General features: G+C 39.3%; 1 protein-coding gene across 1 annotated transcript in view; it reads right to left on the bottom strand.

Annotated features, from left to right (window-relative positions):
* Positions 1 to 20,986, bottom strand: part of Znf277 (zinc finger protein 277) — a 115,911-nt gene that overhangs the window by 26,363 nt on the left and 68,562 nt on the right. Inside the window, exon 4 of the mRNA XM_052185915.1 lies at positions 20,728 to 20,810. Within this exon, the coding sequence (XP_052041875.1) occupies positions 20,728 to 20,810 (83 nt within the window). The remainder of the gene's footprint in view (positions 1 to 20,727; positions 20,811 to 20,986) is intronic.

The raw sequence follows: 20,986 nt of genomic DNA, 5'->3' as shown, positions 1-20,986 counted from the left end.
TGTTGGGTATACAACTGCGAACAATGACTGTGCCTCGCCTAGCATCCATCATTAGCTGGTAATTCAAGGGGGAGGGGCAGGGTCCCATTAGCCTCTCTTTTGCTGGGCCAGTGTAAGGAACCAGCTGTGAGATCATGTTTGCAATGGCAGTATTATGCCCTTAAGGTAGCATTTCGTGATTCACCTCTCTGTTTTCTAGCTCCTATTTTTTTTTCCTGCTCCTTCTGTAACTTTTCCCTGAGCTGGAGGCAGGGTATGGTGTGGTAACTGATGTGTTTAGGACTGACCACTCAACTGTGAGTAGCTGAGAGTCTTGCATTCACTACCCTCCTTTGAAAGGAGAGATTTCTCTGATTAAGGACAAGAGAACAGCACTTGTCTACTGCTACTGTAGATAAACAACAGCAAGCAAGTTCTCCTTTGGAGCCTAAGACTTCTCCAACCATAGATTTTTTTTGGCCAGGTTTATAGTACCAGGCATTTATTGCCTCCTTGAAGTGGGCCTCATATCCAATCTGAGAGATGGTGGTTATCTTCAAAATAGTCGTGCCATTACTATATCAGCAGGCATATTTTACTTCACAGGTGGGCACTGTTTATAGTTTGTATGGTTCAGAATCTGGTAAGACAGCTGATGTGTCTTTTTTCTCTAAGCAGCTGACTCTACACCCCTGGCATTAGGAAAGCAGCCAGCAGGGAGGAAGCTTCCACTCAGTTCTAGATTGATTTTAATATATTTTACAAGCAAGGCATGTGGGATCTTCATCAAGTTATCTTGCTAGAGAGTTATCTTATCTAGTTCTGTCAGGCCACCAAGAACAGAGAGCCTGTATTGTTTTGCAGGTCTTGGGGCCTCTCTCACTAACATTTTACAAGGGTGTATTTCATATCGGTCACTGGGATTTTTTGTTTGGTAACATCCAGCTATACATTTTAATTTTTTATTGATTTTTTTTTTTGTGAGTGTCCTATCATGCACCCAATTTCACTCCTCTCCCTGACCCTTTATCTACTGCCCTCTACCCTTGAAACTTCCCCAGCCCCCCAGACCAAACCAAACCAAAGCATCCATAAAAGCTTCTATGAAATGAGTCAGATGGAAGACTTTCTCAACAGTTGGAGCTAGGCCATGCTAATACAATAGGAATACTAAAAGATAAAACGATTATGCCTCCTCTTGATGTAACTAGAAAAGGACTAGTAACTATTCTATATAAGTTCATTTCCTAGACATTGGAATTTAAGTCTGGTATGTAAGGGTTTAATTATGCAAAGGACGGTTTTATAGATGACCTTCCATTTTTTCCTTTGCATTCTGAATTCAAGATGTGATGTGACTTGCTTACAATGAGGGGTCCTGGCTAGAAACAATTACCTTTGTACTGTATTGTAAAGCAAATTTATTTGACTTTCAGGACCTCTTTCCTCTACAAAAGAGGAACTGTTGTGCTCACCTTATCTGCATTTACTCTCTTCTACAACCTTCTGTGCTCACTTCCTAGGCACAGAGCTCTTCATTGTACCCAATATCCAGTTATAACCGATTTTAACTTACTCTACTCTGTTAGACCCTCAGCTTGTCTTCTGAGCCCGCAACTTAACTACTGGCCTTTCCAAGCTGAGCTGAACAAACAGAGACCATCACATTCTAAGAATGTAACTAAGTCAAATATATTCGGCATCCAAGAATGGGTAGCACCTGATTGGTGTCTGCCTTTGCTGGGTGGGTGTGTTAGTTACAGCCCCTTGGTGAGAATACCTCTTCTTTTACTAGTGGGGTGGTTCATTTCCATCTACTGAGATTATCTGATATCAGATGGATGTTTTATAGAGTTTCTCTGTTACTTAAAATATGATTATGGTAGAGTAGGAGGGAGGGAGTTAAAGAGAGATGGAAGGAGGGAAGGAGAAGCTAAAAATTTACTAGAAATGGTATTTAAAAGTAGGTTGTAAATATAGAATATGAGAACTTGAATGTAATAAACCCTAATTGGCTCCTAGTTTTATACTAAACAAAATTCCTAATTTTTAATATTGCTACATAACTCATGATCCTAATTTAAGATCTTCAAAGCTTTCTAGCACATTGTTTCTTCATGTAACTCTATTACAGATAAACCTGATGGGCTCTAGCAAGGCGCACATGTGGCAGGGACAGGATTTGCCTTTTACCTTTTTCCTCCATTTCCTGCTACCTTGTTAAACTCTTAGATTTCATTCCTAAAGCTAGATACCAAGGTTCATTTCCTCTTCCTGAGGCTAACCACCAAGGCCCAGAAACCAAAGTACTAAAGTCTAACAATCAAAAGCCCTCTTTTGGCTACTCTAATTAAAATGCCCAATCAAAATTAACCAACTCATCCTAATGTGGGGTTTCCCCTTTCCCTTTATAAACTGCCATTTGCCTATGGGCCACATCTGTCTCATCTCTACGCAGAGGAAGTCCTTTGTCCCTTCAGGGCAAATTCCCCTGCCCCCTCTCCCTCGTTCCCTTCCTCTTCTCCCTTGTCCTCTATCTTCTGTCTTTGACCCTGGTTCCTTTTTGCTGAGAAGTTGGTTTTGGTGTGTTCTCGGCTGTCCTTCCTTTCAAAAGCAAAAACAAACAAGCAAACAACCAAACAACAATCTGTCTAGCAAAGCAACTAGCACGTCTCAAGGTCTCATTTTGACTTCCTTAACCAGCAAAGGGCCTGGAGAAACAGCTTCATCTGTGTCTAGAGGGAGTTCTCTGCCCCTTGCCTCAACATGGTTCCTCTATGGTGAGTGGAATGGAAAGCCAAAGGCCACTTAATTCTGTATTCTTTCACTTCTCTGATTAACTAATGTACAATGCTGATTGGATACAACTCTTTTTTATGGATCAGTTTCTGCTGACCTGGTAAAATTCCCATGAAAACACTCTATTATTAATTAAAGGGACTATCCTAAACTTTTGCATGATACTTCCTTTTTTGCAAGTTAAATTGAACAGGCTTCTCCAGGAACTGCTTCTCCAGGAAACTCCAGGAAACTGTACTGACAGTTATTACGGATGGAAAATGAGCTTTTATGCACTGCGTACACAATTTCTTATAGTAAATTTCCAAAAAATACGTGAAAAATGAAATTGCACCTTGGTTGCAACTATATATACACTACAAGTTTGCATGCTCTCCTGAAAATCAAAATGGGATTCTCAAAGAATTTATGATCTTGAGTTTCTGTTACTGAAATAGGGATCCTACATACTGTGTATAATTTATGATGTCAAGTTGTCAGAACAATTCCATGTCTGTGTTATAGAGCCTACAATGCTACTTAATCAGAGCTTTGTGATTGTGGAGAGCTAAAATGCATCAGTGGTAATGTATTTGCCTAACACACACAAAGTCCCATTTCTCTCTCCTTGATGTGCAAGTCACAGGAAAACCCAGCATCTATGTTTAAAGATCCCAAAAAGCTGATTGATTAGAACTCCTGTGATTATTGTTGGCTGGGCATTGCAGGCCTTGAGCCAAATGATCTTGTGTTATTTTTAGGCCCCATAAGAACCACTAATTGCCTACTTCTGTGTCTGATCTAACACCATTTTAACTACCAGGTAAAACCTTTTGCGATATATTAACAGACTCCTGGCTCCCATCAACCCACTAAGAATGCTGCCAGACAGCACCTGTAACCTATGATAGAGACTTCTTGGCTTGGCTGTAACCCATCTACCAGTTTCCACTAATGTATTTTAAAAAATGCCTTGATTTATGACTTCCTTTTGTTCCATAACTATAAAACATTCCACGAATTTATTTGCATGTGGAATGTGTTTTTTTGGGGCAACCTGAATCTGGGTTCCTGAGCCATAGTCCCTCAGATCTGGCTCTCAATAAACGATTCTTATTTCCTTTGAGGTCAGAGTTGTGTTTGGTGCAGAGAATGTAAATTAGAGAGCTCACAGCAAGTTGGTAATTGTTTCAAGATAAGAATTTACATGTAGGAAACTATTCTAAGAAAAGGAATTGATTGTTGTTCATGATTTTTTTAAAGCCCTAAACTTTCTTTTTTGTTCCCTTCAAACATCTACATAACATTACTCGTTTTTAATTTTTACTTTAACATACATTTTAATATATGAATTTTAAATGCATAAAAATACATCCCTGAGACAGCTTTTTGAGCAAACAGGAGGTATAAGTCAAGATGAGGAAATGAAATGGAGTGGTAACTACCAATTCTATTCCTTAAGGAAGTTGAATTAATTGATACAAAAACAATTGTTTATAATTGATCTTTATTAGTTGAATTCGTTTTATCTTTTTAAACTGTTAAAATTGAGTTGGGGCTGTAGCTTACTGGTAGAATGCTTTCCTAATATCTAGAGGCACTGGATTTGATCACAGTGCATGGGAAAAAAAAACAAAACAAAACAAAACCTCAATAATGGTATCAAGGTTTGTCTGCATCTGTTCTACAAGGCTTTACTCTTGGGAGTGCTAAAGTGAAAAAGAAATTCTCCATATTTCTTAAGATAGAAACACCAAATAAGATACATTCTTTGGGTCAGATAGTACTTACATGTAAAATAAAACATGTAACTATTTAAATCACAATGCTATTTTGTCTATAATAGTTTAGACGGTCTACTGCCATCAAGTTAGGAAGAAAGTTGTTCTTAAATTGGTTTTGCTCACATGGATGGCCATGCTGCATGAATGACTAAGTGAGGATCTATTTAATATAAGCAGCTTTCCCTTAACTTTGTGACTACTTCGTCTTTGTTACTATCTTGTCCCTAACTGTTTATCATGCAATAATTCTTTTCAATAGAGAAGTTGAAACAATAGCACAATGAAATTCCTGTACTGAAAGTCTGTTAGATAAGGACATTTCCCATCCGTCCTTCCACTACTCTGCACAACTAGCATTCTTTGTATTTTTTTATTAAAGTAATAAAATTGATTTTAAAATATACAACTTGGTATTGGCATTTTTTAAGACATCAAAATAATTTATAATAGTTAAATGCCTCTTAAATATATATATCTTATAAAGCTAAGAGCACTCAACCAGTTTTTAAAATCTATTTGGAATATTAAGCATGAGAGACAGAAAAAATCTCTTATGAAGTCCTCTATAAAAGGAAGTTGTGACAAGTTCCTGACTAGACAGAAACCGTTCCATCTCCAAGGGAGAATACTCAGCGCAACTGTGGCTTCATAGAACGAGTTGGGTAGTGTTCTTTCTGTTTCTATTTTGTGGAATAGTTTGCAGAGTATTGGTTTTAGGTCTTCTTTGAAGGTATGATAGAATTCTGCACTTTCTGGGCTTTTTTTGGTTGGGAGACCTTTAATAACTGCTTCTATTTCTTTAGGGGTTATGGGACTGTTTAGATGAATATTTTTCAGTTTAGATGAATTCAACAGTTTTGTTGAACATAGGCTTTTGTAGTAGGATGATTGTTTTGAATTTCCTCAGTTTCTGTTGTCACATCTCCCTTTTCATTTCTGATTTTGTTAATTTGGATACTGTTTCTGTGCCCTCTGGTTAGTCTGGCCAAGGGATTATCTATCTTTTTGATTTTCTCAAAGAACCAGCTCCTGGTTTTGTTGATTCTTTGTATAGTTCTTTGTTTCTACTTGATTGATCTCAGTCCTGAATTTGATGATTTCCAGCCGTCTACTCCTCTTGGGTGTACTTGCTTCTTTTTGTTCTAGAGCTTTTAGGTGTGTTGTTAAGCTGCTAGTGTATGCTCTCTCGAGTTTCTTTTTGGAGGCACTCAGAGCTATTGAGTTTTCCTCTTAGCACTGCTTTCATTGTGTCCCATAAATTTGGGTATGTTGTGCCTTCATTTTCATTAAATTCAAAAGAGTCTTTGATTTGTTTCCTTATTTCTTCATTGACCAAGGTATCAATGAGTAGAGCATTGTTCAGCTTCTATGTGTATATGGGCTTTCTGTTGTTTTTGTAGCTATCGAAGACCAGCCTTAATCAGTAGTGATCTGACAGGAGGCATGGGATTATTTCAATCTTCTTATATCTGTTGAGGTCTGTTTTGTGACCAATTATATGGTCAGTATTGGAGAAGGTACCATGAGGTGCTAAGAAGGTATATTCTTTTGATTTAGGATGAAATGTTAAGGTATATTCTTTTGATTTAGGATGATATCTGTTAAATCCATCTGGCCCATAACTTCTGTTAGTTTCATAGTGTCTTTGTTTAGTTTGTATTTCCATGATCTGCCCATTGCAGAGAGTAGGGTATTGAAGTCTCCCACTATTACTGTGTGAGATGCAATGTGTACTTTAAACTTTAGTAAAGTTTCTTTTATGAATGTTGGTGCCCTTGCATTTAGAGTATAGATGTTCATAATTGAGAATTCTTCTTTGTAGATTTTTCCTTTGATTAGTATGAAGTGTCTTTCTTTATCCTTTTTGTTAATGTTTGGTTGAAAGTTGATTATATTCGATATTAGAATGGTTATTCCAGCTTATATCTTGGGACCAGTTGATTGGAAAATTGTTTTTCAGATCTTTCTTCTGAGGTAGTGTCTGTCTTTGACACGGAAGTGCATTTCCTGTATGCAGCAAAATGCTGGGTCCTGTTTACATATCCAGTCTGTTATTCTATGTCTTTCTATTGGGGAATTGAGACCATTGATGTTAAGAGATATTAAGGAATAGTGATTGTTGCTTCCTGCTATTTTTGATGTTATTGTTATGACTGTGTGGCTATCTTCTTTTGGGTTTGTTGAAAGAAGACTACTTTCTTGTTTTTTATAGGGTGTAGTTTCCCTCCTTGTGTTGGAATTTTCCATCTATTATCCTTTGTAGGGCTGGATTTGTAGAAAGGTATTGTGTAAATTTGTTTTTGTCATGGAATATCTTGGTTTCTCCATCTATGGTAATTGAGAATTTTGCTGGGTATAGCAGTCTGGGCTGTCATTTGTGTTCTCTTAGGGTCTGTATGGGATCTGCACAGGATCTTCTGGCTTTCATAATCTCTGGTGAGAAGTCTGGTGTAATTTTGATAGGCCTGGCTTTATAAGTTACTTGACCTTTTTCCCTTACTGCTTTTAATATTCTTTCTTTGTTTTGTGCTTTTATGTTTTGACTATTATGTGACATGAGGAATTTCTTTTCTGGTCCAATCTATTTGGAGTTCTGCAGGCTTCGTGTATGTTCATGGGTGTCTCTTTCTTTAGGTTAGGGAAGTTTTCTTCTATAATTTTGTTGAAGATATTTACTGGCCCTTTACATTGGGAACCTTCTATACCTATTATCCTTAGGTTTGGTCTTCTCATTGTGTCCTGCATTTTTGGATGTTTTGGGTTAGGAGCTTTTTGCATTTTCTTTGACTGTTGTGCCAATGTTTTCTATAGTATCTTCTGCACCTGAGATTCTCTCTTCTACCTCTTGTATTCTGTTGGCGAAGTTTGTGTCTATGACTCCTCATCCCTTTCTTATGTTTCCTATCTCCAGGGTTGTCTCCCTTTTTGATTTCTTTATTGTTTCTATTTCCATTTTTAGATCCTGGATGGTTTTGTTCACTTTCTTCACCTGTTTGGTTGTGTTTTCTTATAATTTTTTAAGGAATTTTTGTGTTATCTATTTAAGTGCTTCTATCTGTTTACCTGTGTTTTACTGTAAGGGAGTTATTTATGTCCTTCTTAAAGTCCTCTATCATCATCATAAGATGTGATTGTAAATCAGAGTCTTACTTTTCTGGTGTGCTGGGGTATCCAGGGCTCACTGTGGTGGGAGTACTGGGTTCTGATGATGCCAAGTAGCCTTAATTTCTGTTGCTTATATTCTTCCCCTTGCCTCTTCCACCTGGTTATCTTTGGTGTTAGCTGGTCTTGCTGTCTTTGACTTTGGCTTGTCTCTCCTGTAAGGCTGTGTGTCAGTACCAGGAAACTATTTCTCTCCTGGAAGAATTTGGGTCTGGAGAGCTATGGCACAGGGTCAGCTCCTGGGTCCAGATGGAAACTGGAAGGATCCTGTCCCTGGCTGTTCCTTGGTTCCTCTGTCCTGATAGCTCAGGGCAGGTCCTTCTTGGGCCAGTCATTTGTACAGAAGTGGTGGTCTTACCTGTGCTCCACAACTAGCATTCTCATGAATTATACTTTCTGGCTGAATTATTTAAAAACAACTTTCAAGCATCATGGTACTTCTTTTGTATATGATTAAAAGTGTCTTATGTTAAAAGTAAGGACAATCTCCTAAACAGAATCACAAAACTATCATTTTTACTCCTCAGAAAATAAAGAAACCTAAAGTAGCACTTATGTAATAGGTAGATTCTTCAATCATCCTATCATATTCATTTGAATATTCCTCACTAAGTCTAAACCATCCTAGGTCCATGCATTTCATTTGGTTGTTAGATTCATTGACTCTAATTTTAAAACCACAAAGCAATTCAATCACCAGGATGCTGTTCTGCTACCCAGAGAAGGGATAATTTTCTGAGGCCAATGATACTATTCCCAAGGAAATGGATGACTGCTAAGAAAGCCTCGTTATTTTAAACATCTCAAAATGTTCTTGACCAGACAAGCTCATGCAGGGGTGAACTGTTTTTATTCATCCATGAAGACCCAGTGTGCATCTAGATTAGAGGGACACAATATCTGCTGAGTGCAGATAGCCTCCGCTTTCCCACATCCTCTAGTGAGAAAGAGCCAAGGTGGACACCCTGTCCACTCTCATGGCTGTTTACTATGAATGCAAAACATCAGTATGAACAACAAATCACACCAAACCCCACTAGGACCAAAAAAAAAAAAAAAAAAAAAAACCCACAAAACAACCAAGACCCAAACTAAGCTTCAGTTTCTTCATGTCCGTCTTCCATAACAAATATGCCACCACCTGCTGACCAGGTACCATGGTGGACAAAGAGCCTGGGCTATTTGGGCTATCAGGAAATGTATATTTTCTTCCCCCTTCTCTTTCTTCGTCCTTCTCTTTATACATCTTAGCAGCTGATATAATTAGTTGTAGCATATGTTTAGAGTCATTTATGAACAAAGAGATAACATCAGGAGTCAATCCACATTGAGTATCAAACAGAAGAGCAAATCAAAGCTCATTAGCTTTGCGGTTTTATTTTTCTAAGACATTTCATGCTGGGCTATATATTAGGCTTTATTTGTGGGCTGGCAGAGTGGAGAGATAAAGTGAATGTCACAGATGTTATATATTTGAATTTCTCAAAGCAGTTGGTATAATGAGATGAAATTTTCATTATAAAATTGGCTTGGATAAGAACCACAGTGGTTAGAATACAAGATCAGCTCATACACTGGGCCATGAGTCATAGCAACAAGCTGCATGTTTGCCTCAGAAGTGCAGAGTGGCAGAGGGGCCGGTGCATGGCCCTTCATCTTTATTCATAAGCTGGAAACATAGGGAACTTTAATAAAGCTGCAGGTGCAGAGTCATAGGAGATTGACACAGAGGTAGAAAAGGAAAATGGGAATTGGGGTAGAAATTGTAAGAAGAAAAATCAGTCAATGTAGGGAAGAAGCATTTAGAAACCATTTTAGCAGGCGGAAACAAAACAGAACCCTGATGTTTTATATAAAGAATCCACAGAAAATGGCTGTATCAGTGAAACAAAATCAAAACAAGGCCGACAGCACAGAAGAATGTGCTAGCGTGTCTTGGTCAGGGAACTCTAGGCTGACTCTCTAGCACAGACCACCTTCTTAGCACAGTTATGGCAATGGCCCAAGGGGCACACAGTGAGGCAACAGGACCTTCTATTCCTTTTGCTTTCCATTCTGAGAACCAGGGATCACATATAAGGTGTTTGGTTCTTTAATGCCTTCACCTATTTTAATAGTGTTTTGGGCTGGCATAAGACACGAAAGAATAGGGTTGAGATAAGAGAACATAAAAAGTAGGTGAGTGGGCACATACATCGAAAATAAAAGTAAAAATAACATACACCCTCTCTAATAGGTGACCCCATATTTGGTTCTCAGCTTGAATTAGAAAAGAGAAACAGAATTAGATTGGTTGTTGCCCTCTGTCCTTGGAGGTAATTTATAAATATGTTGAATGGCCCCTGGCTGAGTTACTCTTTTGCTCAGTGGACCCTCTGATTACAGTTGATTACTTATGCTAAACAGATGACTCAGGATGATGGTTGGCTGGCTAAGCCAGAAAAACCAAAGGTGTGATTATTGGGTTGGGCATCTGAGCCACATGACTCTTGGGTGTTGCCAGTGATTTAATCACTCATTGCACTCAGACCAATCGTCTGGTCAGACATACACATTATTCACACACACACTGATAGATATACTGGGAGGATAACACCTCTTAAGGAACAGAGAGAGCTTTGAAGTAGAGTAGGCAGTGCTTCATCATTTGTCTGATTTCTGCTAGGATGAGGGAAGCCGGGAGAGAATCTCTTCAAATCAGGAAAAAAAAAAAAAAAAACAAAAACATAAGACAAAACAAAACAACCCATCACAAACACTACCCAACCCAACCCAGTGAAACCAAAAAGATCTAACTTGTTTTGATTTCAAGAAGCAGACTCCCCAACCGAGCAGACACACTGAGCCACCCAGGTGATAGATGAACCTGTCCCTAGGAGACAAGAACCAAGGACCACTTCTTTGGCCACACATGGGAGTAAAAGGATATGGCTGAATCAGTAATGAATCCTTATTTTTTTTCTTTTTAAATGGTGTAATTGCTATTTATTTTCATAAATGTAAGGTATTTCAAAGTGCTGTAAGGTGCCACACTAAATATATACATCTTGATGAAATTCGGAACTTTGTCATTTTACTCAGGTCTTTACACCAAACATGAACAAATACAGTTACAAGGGAGAAACAGGTTAGGAAAAGAGGAATATATATTTCTTTATAAAAGTTTCTTAGTTCAAAAAGTGCTCCAAAAAAGGGGAAATCATTTGAAATGTAAATAAATATATCAATAAATTAAAAAAAAAGTTCAAAAAGTGCTTAAAGTAATGTTTACAATTTTCATATGAAAATATAAGTATCAAATTTAGTTATAGTATATGGGCCGTGTAGGAATTAAGACAGTCCATAACAGATTAACAATATATTTGTATACAATATATGCTCCTCAAACACTGAGATATTCTTACAGTACTTAGGTGTTAATGTCTAGTCTAATACTGACTGCAAGAGCCACCCAAGACTTACACAGAAGGTGGTGTTTACACAAGTGCTCCCAGGGCATCAGATGACAAAACCCTCTTCTGTGGCATTTGTTAGAACTTACGCACCATTGTAAAAAGAAGGAATGGCTCTTCGTGGAAACTTGGACCAGAACCGGGTGAGTTCCCAGTCTCCTGAGGCTCCTGACTGTCCTGAATGTCTATGGCCGTTACCAGGTGGGACTCCTGGATCGAGTAATGGCACTCTTCCACACGTTTGCCTAAGTTTTCAACATTTCTCTCTAAGTGCTGGGGGTGTGGAAAGGAGATGTGAAGAAAAGCCTTCTGTAAGTGAAAAGGCCCCGATCTAGCTGACTTCCCGACACCATCCTCTGGCATCTAAAGCAGAAACTAAGCTACTGGGAGAAAGACAAAACCAATACAGAACAACAGGAACAAAATAATAACAAGAACAAAAAAAGGAATGCTAAGCTTTCAGCCATTAATAAAAGTTCAGAACAGAGGACTGGTGAGATGGCTCAGCAAGTCAAGGTGCTTGCCACCAAGCCCGAAGACCCTAGTTCAATCCCTGGGACCCACATGGTATAAGGAGGAGCCATCTTCCAAAAATTACCCTCTTCCTTCCACATGTGAGCACAATTCATGTCTCATCCCAGTAAAGACCTGAATGTAAAACACAAGTCCAGGACAGAAAACTCTGTAGTTTGGATGTGAAGGGCCCTGAAAAGCCCATACAGAAGGCTGACTCCCCAAATGGTGATGCTATTCTGGCAAGTGCTAGAAACTTCAGGTGTTGGGGCTTTCTGGAGAAGTAGGCTCCCAGGGGATAGGCCCTTGATGGTATGTTGAACCTGGTCCCTTCCTGTATCTTGAGGCGAACAGCTTCCTCCTCTGTTCTAATCCACTGCCACGATGGTCAATCTTGTCTCCGGTCCAGGTGTAGCCAAAAGGCCATGAACTGAGTGACACCTCTGACTCTGTGAGGCAGAATTAAATTTTCCCAGTTTGAATTTTTCTCACAGGTATTGGGTCATAGAAACGAACATGTTAAATAAGAAGCCAAACAATTCATCTATTAGACATCTGACTAACTGAAAACCTGTCTCAAGGAATGGAGAGAGCTAACCCTGCTGATACTGCTGAGAGGTAGAGACGCTTGCTCGAACCCATTCCACATTCCCTGTCTCTCACTGCACAATGAATAAATGGACTTGAAACAACACACAGAGCAGAAGGTGAGCTGCTAGAATTTTGATGAAAACAGTTGATTTGTATGGTTGAATACAATAAGATGGATGTCACTTATTGAGGAAAGCAATTCCTGAGGTTAACCAGAAGTTTCTTGTCAGAGCACTGCAGCCTATGACTTCTATTTGGTCATAATGTTGACTCCACAATAACTTTCCTTACCCAGCAAGAACTTCTAATAAATTAATCAATCAGTATGATTATAAGTGTCCACTTTCCACAACATTATGCTCATACTAAAAGTTAATTCTTTGTTGAAGGCCTCTTCTTCCTGATCATTTCAAGTGAACTGCCTGAACTGTCTACACCTTTGCCTTCTGAAGCCTGTGTGCATGTCTGCCTGCAGTGCTGTTTTAGACTCTTGCCTCAGATACCATTTTCCCCCAAACCTCCCTCTTCAGAGAAGCTATGCGATTCTGGACAGCGGTGCAGCAAGTGGGACAAACAGTAGGCGCAGAGTTCGGAAGAGCCTGGAGAGTGTGGGCAGCAGAGCCACCCAGGATGGCTGGAGGGCACCAGGCGAACAGACTGGGTGCAACATAGTGAGAGAGCTTGAGGCAAGTACCAGATGCACAGGGAGTCGATCTGAGTAGGTGCACATTATACAGACCATTGAAACTGGCTTCCAACCGACTCAGGCCACAGTAGGCTAATAACATCAGCTCCTCCTGTTCTTTCTGCCATTTCTGAGCATCTCATTAGCCAAAAGTTATCTTTTCTCATCACAGTCCTTATGTGCAACATCAGTGTGCAGGGATCAGAAATGCACAGTAAGTTTTACTAATTTAGGTTTAAAGGTGGACGGACCATGGATCAGTTGTGTGCTGGCACAAGGCGGCAGCTGCTCTTGGAGGGCTCTTACCTGTAATTTACATTAGCATTCTGGAAGCCTTCTGAAAAGACTGGAAAACTACAACCCATTCTCACAAAAGAATTCCTTTCAAGCGTCAGAAGTGCTAAATGGTACTAGGAAAGGATGATCTACAAGAATTAGATGATTTGAACAATACTTCTCATGAAGGTATTTAATATACCTAAAGCACAGCAGAGATGGAAATGACTATCAAACAAAGATTACCAATGGTGTCATATGCTTTCCTAAAAAAATAATAAAACTTGTCTTTCTCAGCATTTTATGACAGAAGTGGAAAATCACCTTTGTTACAAAATCAAAGCATCTTGATAAACAAGACCATTCATGTCAGCGAGGAAGGAAAGGTAAACAAAGAATGTAGAGAAATTACCTCCTTCCTTCCCCTTGTCCCCAAGTCAGGGCTGGGGAATAAGTCTTTATACTTTCACACATGCAAGGCAAGCACCGAACCACTGAGATATGCCCACACTCTTTGAAGGAAAACTTAACTAGACGACGTTTTACTCCCCCAAATCCACGGGATTCGATCTGACTAATATTTCACTTTCTTAAACGGCACCAGTCCCTCCCACCCTTTCCGAAGATGCAGCGATGGAGTCATGACCATCTGCTTACTACAAAGGATGGCGAGGCTCAGCAGGCTGCGTTTGAAGAGTGAGGAAGGGACGACGGGCAGAATATCTTAAAAAACAGACTAGATCCAGGTGCGATGCACGCCTATAATCCCAGTACAAGACAGGTGAGTGAAGGGACTTGTGAGCTCACTGTAGTCTATAGCAAGGTGTCTTATCCCTGCTGGCCAAGCAAAGAAGTTAAATAGAAAAAAAATTAGCTACTCACAAGAAACAGGTTATCATCCTAAAAAGGCAGATGTATATAGGATAATATAAAAATAGAAGAGTTAAAGATATGAGAAAGTTAAAAAGCCACTATTCTGTCTTTAATAAACATAAAAAGTCTAGCATAGGTCCGAAGGGAGGGAATTTAAAAACTGAATAGGTAGCTTTAACAGACTGTAAAATACCTATTTTTTGGCCACAGATGCAAGGGAGCTAGCTATCAGCAGGACCTGTCTCATGATCGTGTTATCTGCTTGAGATGGGAATCTCAGGGCAACTGCTGGCTCAGCCACAGCCTCACATTTCTCTATTGGATAGAGAGGTTCTGAAAACAGTCAAATGTTAAAAGAAAATATAAGACGCTTACGTCCAAGGGAATAAAATACCTACTATTGCTGACCCAAGAAAATAATAAATCAGATTTTCTTTTAAAAATTTCCGAAAACACATTTTATTTCTTTATACATGTATTTATGTTATTTTCTAACAAATGGCAATTTAAGAATGAGAGCAAATTTTAGGAGTGGAGACCAGACATGACAGACAGAGGGTCCTGGAGCAGTTGCAAAGTGTTGGGTTTAGAAACTGTCCCAAGTTGTTTCCCTTCCTATCAGTTCACTAAGAGCCATGACTGCACACATCCCCTAACACCTCTGACCTTGTCTGTCCATCAAATTAGCAACAATAATATTGCCTTTCTGAGTCCATCCATATAAAAATGACTTTTAAATTTTAGGCATTAGAAGAACAAGTTCAAAATGGTGAACTTTAGGGTGCAGATGAGTAGTTTTCAGGCTGTGGTTACGTTCACCAATGCACTCATAAATAAATCAAAGGTTAAAATCATCCAATGGCTATTCGCAATAGTTAACTCAGTCTCTGTTGAACTATTAAACACCATTTCTATTCACCAAACAATGCTACTTTATGCTTTTTTTAGGGAGCTTTTATTCCAAATGCAGTATTGAAACTTACAATGTACTACAAAGTCAGGCATCATGTAAGAAAGCTACAGAAATGTGTCTATATTTTAGTTTAAGGTGACTGATATACAATAATGTTATCTTCTAGTAAACATATCCAAAATCCATAAAGGTGGCATGGGAAGAAAAAAATCTTGGTGGGAGACATGTAATTTCATTTTGCTGCTTTATTCTGGAGTGAAGTGAGATATGTGAAATAAAATTAAAATCAAAACACATTTTCTCTCTAGAGGACCAAATTGCTATGCAGGTTAAAAATTTCATAAATTATTTATAGTTGTCATAAACATTGCCACAAGCTGTCATTTATAACAGCGATTAGAAAAACCCTTCCCTGAGCTGGAGAGATGGCTCAGCTGTTAGAGTCAAGGTTCACAACCAAAGGTCTAAGGAAACTTCTTCTCTGCAGTTAGGGGACACTCCCCTCTTCCTGAGGTAGGGAAGCTATGTCCTTGCACTGGGAGCTTATGAATGGATGCCCCATATTTTCTCCTGTAGGCTAATAGATAGGAGGTGTGTTATTTACCTTTAAGTGAAAAAATATGATCCAATGATCAGGCAAGTCTGCTTTGGCCCTGTTCTATGCCTTTTTCAAATTCAGGCATATTTGATTGTATGGCTTTATAGAACTAGTAAGTCAACACCTTCAGGCTTACAGAAGTGACTGACAGTCCTAAGCCCTCAGAAGCCCCTGAGCCAACAAGGAAGGCAGACGTTTGTTTCTGTTTTGTTTTCGTTTTTTAAGGCAGGCTTTCTCTATGTAGTCCTGGCCATCCTCAAAATCACTCTGTAGGCCAGGCGGGCCTAGAACTCGGAGACCTATCTGCTTCTGCCTCCCAAATGCTGAGACTAAAGGCATGTGCCACCATGTCTGGCCACAAGAAAGCAGACTTTCAAGAAACTAACTGTAACTGGAAAGGTAAATAAAATAGTATACTATTGAAACTTAGAAGAGGTTGTCAATTCCGACAGATGGCATCAGGTAAAATTTTCAGAAAGTATCTATCTGTCTTAGTTAGGGTTTCCACTGTTGTGAAGAGATGCCAGGACCAAGGCAACTCTCATAAAGGTTAACATTTAACTGGGCCTGGCTTACGGCTTCAGAGGTGTAGTCTGTTATCATCATGGCTGGATCCAGGCAGACATAGCACTGGAGGAGCTGAGAGTTCTACATCTTGTTCCAAGGTCAAACAGAAGACTGGCTTGCAGGCAGCTAGGAGGAGGGCTGAAAAGCCCACCCCTACAGTGAGTGGCATACTTCTTCCAACAAGGCCATACCTCCTAATAGTGACACTTCCTGGGCCATGCACATTCAAACCACAGTATGCATTCAAATAATGTCATCCGGGATACATATTTAAGGAAGCAAGGCGGGGCTGGTGTTACTGGCCAATGAACTAGAGTTCTGAGAGGACCTAACAGAGCAAAGTAAAAGTGAGATCACCTCAGCAACAGGGGCAGGACTGCTGCTGTTGGCATCCTCTGTGATGCCTGGCACAGAATAAGCAGCAGATAAAACTTCTAGAGACAGCAATTGGAAGGAAGAGTTGAAAACGGGCACTGGAAATCAGCCTGAGCCCCAAAGCTCCAGAATAAGTATTTGCTACTAGAGATCAAAGAAGAAAGTAAAGTGTTAATTCGTGTTAACACTGGAAGTAATGTTAACTGGTGTAGGATTGGGGACAGACAAAGCAAGGAAGGACAAGGGCCAGAAGGAAGGATATGGGATTTACCTGAAACTCACAGGAACTGACAGATAAGTATGGAAGCAAAGAAAACAGATGAGTTAAAATGAGCCTAGAAATTTCAAAACTGAGGACCAGAAGAATGTTGGTTTTACTGTGTCAGAAAAGAAGAGCAGGTGAATGAATAGTACACTCTGGTTCAGGGAAAGGAAACTCCATTCTTAGGCTATCAAACAAGACTCTGATTGTAAATCAACACAGCAACATTGGGTACAGAGAAATGCAGGCCCAGGCGCGGAAGGGAGCCAGGATGTGGTGATGGGTATTGGCCCTGCCTGCTCTCCATCAGCACCACCAGAGGTGGGACCCCAGCACGGTGTTGGCCATCATGAAGGTGCACACACTGAATGGGGTGACCTTGGGAAATTGTTAACTATTTGAAACAAAAGAGGTGAAATAACTGCTGTAGGACACCAACCCAGAGAGAGGAGAGAGAGAGAGAAAGAGAGAGAGAGAGAGAGAGAGAGAGAGAGGGGGAGGAACAAAGACGGGGGTGGGGGAAGCCTTTCATAGGAAGCTAAGGGATGTGCACAAGCTATCCAGATCCTCCAGATCCTTTCCAACTCCGCCGTTCCTTCAGAATACAGAAAAAAATAATATCAAAGACCATCGAATGGGACTCAGACTCTTGTGCAAAGTCAACTGGGAACTTGCACAACCCTACAAATGATAAGAAACCAAGGTGGGAAGAGGTTCACAGAAAGTTCAGAAAGATACATTGTTCTAATCTTATTCTACTGCTCTGACTGTAACTCTATAGTCTGTGAGCCCACAGCTACTCATATTTTCATACTCAAACAGGGAAAAACACCAAGAAGAGTTCAGCAGCCCAGCAAGGGCCATGGAAGGGCATTTAAAGACAGGATCAGTTCTTTTCTTGAAAGAAACAAGTAAGTGACACTGAACAGTGGCAAATGTAAGAGGGTTCAAGTTTGCCACTAGGCTGTGTACACAGCAAGACCCCATCTTTAAAAACAAAAGTAGCAACACATTAAAAAACCAAATATATAATAAACACACACAAGCAGAGTCATTTTGAACTGGGAACAAACTGGAACAGGGCATGTGAACTCAACGCCTTCCTTGGGGTTTCCAGCTAAGAGCATAGAGCATGCAAGCAGTCAGCAGCACAAACTCCACATGGTGAATGACTCTGGATCTTCTCAAAGAGCTGAGCTGACTCTAAGCCAAATTCATTTGCATACATCAGCCTCCATGTCCCATATTGCAACACCAATTGACTGGCTTATACTACATTTTCCAGAAACTACATTGAAACTTTGATTAATAAAGGGGAATTATTTGATAAAATTGAATGATTGCAATATAAGGGAAACCACAAGCAAACTGTGGTAGAGTAGAGGACTCTGAGGGTCAGCATCTCAGAGCTGGCCCATGGAGTTCTTGGTTCTTATTTACCAAGGGCATAAATACTACTGAGAGTTCCAGTATCTGATGAAAACATGCCTTTATTTTATTGTTTTGGCAATTATTTAGTATTTTCTAAATCTATTAAATTTCTCGAGAAAAATAGTATATTATTATTTTGCTGAATGCTGTCTCATTTGACTATTTTAGACATTTTTCTGGAAATACATGCTATTTATCGAAATAGCTCTTTATATATAAGAGCTATCTTGTAATTGTGGCCAACTCGTCAAGGAGGACCAGTCACACTAACCTGGAGCTTCTATACGATAGAGCAGGAAATGGGGTGATTGCAAATTCAACCTATCTTCCTGCTGCTTGGCCCATCTCTCTTTGCATTAATGCTCTGGACATGAATCCCTTTGGCTGGATATTTTGTGACCTTCTGAATTTCCAATCTCCAATCCCAGACTGACTCTGTCCCTTATGCAGCACTATCAAACACCATGAACATTCAGGACAATGGTTCCCCAAGCCCGGATAACAGCACAAAGTGTGTGAGATGCTGAACAAATGACTGTGTTGGGAAGGCATGGCTGAAAGCAACAGCTCCAGTTTTCACCTATTTTGTGAAGCTGAGTGACTTCATCATTCCTCATGACCAGAATGACCTCACAGTGCTGTTAGACTTATTGAAAGGCTTGGCATATGGCTGGCGCTCAGGAACTCTAAGTGTCTTTCTGTAGCTCCAAGTACGTTTGCTCTTTTCCAGAATCTGACAGTGCTAAAATGTTAAAAGGCCTTTTACACAGCCACTTTACTATTTACTTTTTATGACACCCTGATAGGTAAGGACACATAAACGGGTCTTTATCATCATGTAGCCAGTGTTCCCTAGCTCCATCTACATTTATCAGTTTGCCTCGTGATGCTCCCAGTTGAGACAAATTCAGTCATTCTGCTTCCCAGACACCCCTTTAACCTTAGATCCAAATATATCTTGATGTTTTTACAGCTTGCCATCTTTCTACAGCCTACTGATCAATTGTTATTGTTGCTGGTGAATACTTCCCAAGTGCTTCCACAAGCCAAGTATTATTGCATTCGTTGCTTCACTTAATCTTCAGCGCCCTGAAAGCCATTCTACACTGCTCTAAGAATACGTGTGTGGATTCTTTTCTGTACACTCTGATGATGTGAGTGCTACCCTGTGGTTCTTTGCATAATTATTGTTTAAAGCATGGATTCTACACATGACAGTTTACATTTTCATTTGTATTTCGTCTTTATAAGCTGCCATAATGCTTACTTTCATCAAACCTATCACTCTTGCAGACTGTACAGTTATGTCAAAAGTCTATAGCTGTAGCTATTTCCCAGGGCTTGAGTCGAAGGTCTACATTGAGTAGATAGTAAAGACTCTGCACTCTGAAGGAGAGCTATGGCTTACGTGGCAGGGTTGGATGGCTGGACTTTGGTATAAAAATGTGATAGCTTAGTCATTCTTGACTGATCAAGGCCATAGGAAGCAAAAAGAAGGAAAAGGAATTTTATTTATTATAAACAATGATGAAATTCATACAAGACAGTAAGTTAGCCTTGTGTGGCAAAGTGCACAACCCTGTTATAGGAGGTAAAGGAAACTTGGGAAGGCCTGTTTCTTTACTAGGCTTGTACAGAAAGAGTCTTTTTCTTACGTGACACTCAAATCCAACAATGCCATCTCTCTTTTACTACAAAAATAATTACTAGGAATGTTTAAAAAACAAAATATGCTTCAAGGGATTTTTCTCAAATGCTGTAACTAGATATGATAGGATTTATTTTCATTTTAGGTTTCTTGAGAATGTAGCAGAGATAATTAAATTCACAATCTCCTCGTGATGTATTTAATCAGATCTAAAGATAAAAGGAAGACTTCTAAAGGAAAAGCAACTCAATTGCACACAATAGTCAAGATAAATAGGAAACAATATTTTTTATGTTAACTAACATGTTAAATGCATGACTAACAAAGATGAAAGTTTTTTGCTTTCTATGTGCTGTTATCATTTTAAAGAATAAAGATGCTAAAGTTTTCATGTTTGCTTGCTTATGGATAAAACAAAATAAGAAAGGCTACTGTGCTGATTGAGCCATGCACTTAATTCATAGTGGATAAAGGAGAGGCAAGCACACAGCACATGCCAGTGATAAGAAGGAAAAAAGAGTTGATCAATTTAATTTGGATTAGCTAAGGGCACTTCTTTCTGCAGTGTGTGTCAAGTGTCCAGAATCCAGGATTATAGGGAAGCATACAGACTCTGCTTTTATGTTGGGAATAACTCAGGAAACAGTCAAGAGTCCTCTCTGAATTTCCACTACTTTGGCCTTTAATTACGTGAATACTATTTTCTGTTTTAAGACATATATGTGTAGTCTTTAATTTTGTATATGTTTGAAAATTCCCTTAAATAGAAGTGAAAAAAAAATAACAAGAATGATTTTTGTGTGTGCTTCTAATGCACTGTTCATACTTTAAAATTCTTACCAGTTTCTGTTTTTGAAGCTCTTCTCTGAGGATTCTATCTTCTGGTAACACATCACACAACAAATAATAGTTGTCTTGTTCTTCTGTTGAGAGAGCAGAAGAATACATGAGAAAAGAGATTTTTTTTTCAGGAGTATTTACTTCTTTTAAAATGCAGAGATCTGAAACAGTGGCTATGACTCAGTAAAGTGTTTGTTGTGGAGGCAAGGGCATGGGAGTCGGGGTGTCTGAATTTGGATCCTCAAGACTCATTTAAAAG

This window comes from Apodemus sylvaticus, chromosome 6 (genome assembly GCF_947179515.1).
Source record: "Apodemus sylvaticus chromosome 6, mApoSyl1.1, whole genome shotgun sequence".
Classification (NCBI taxonomy): Eukaryota; Metazoa; Chordata; class Mammalia; order Rodentia; family Muridae; genus Apodemus; species Apodemus sylvaticus.
The sequence above is the reverse complement of the archived record's forward strand: the minus strand, read 5'-3'. Positions and strand labels throughout refer to the sequence as shown.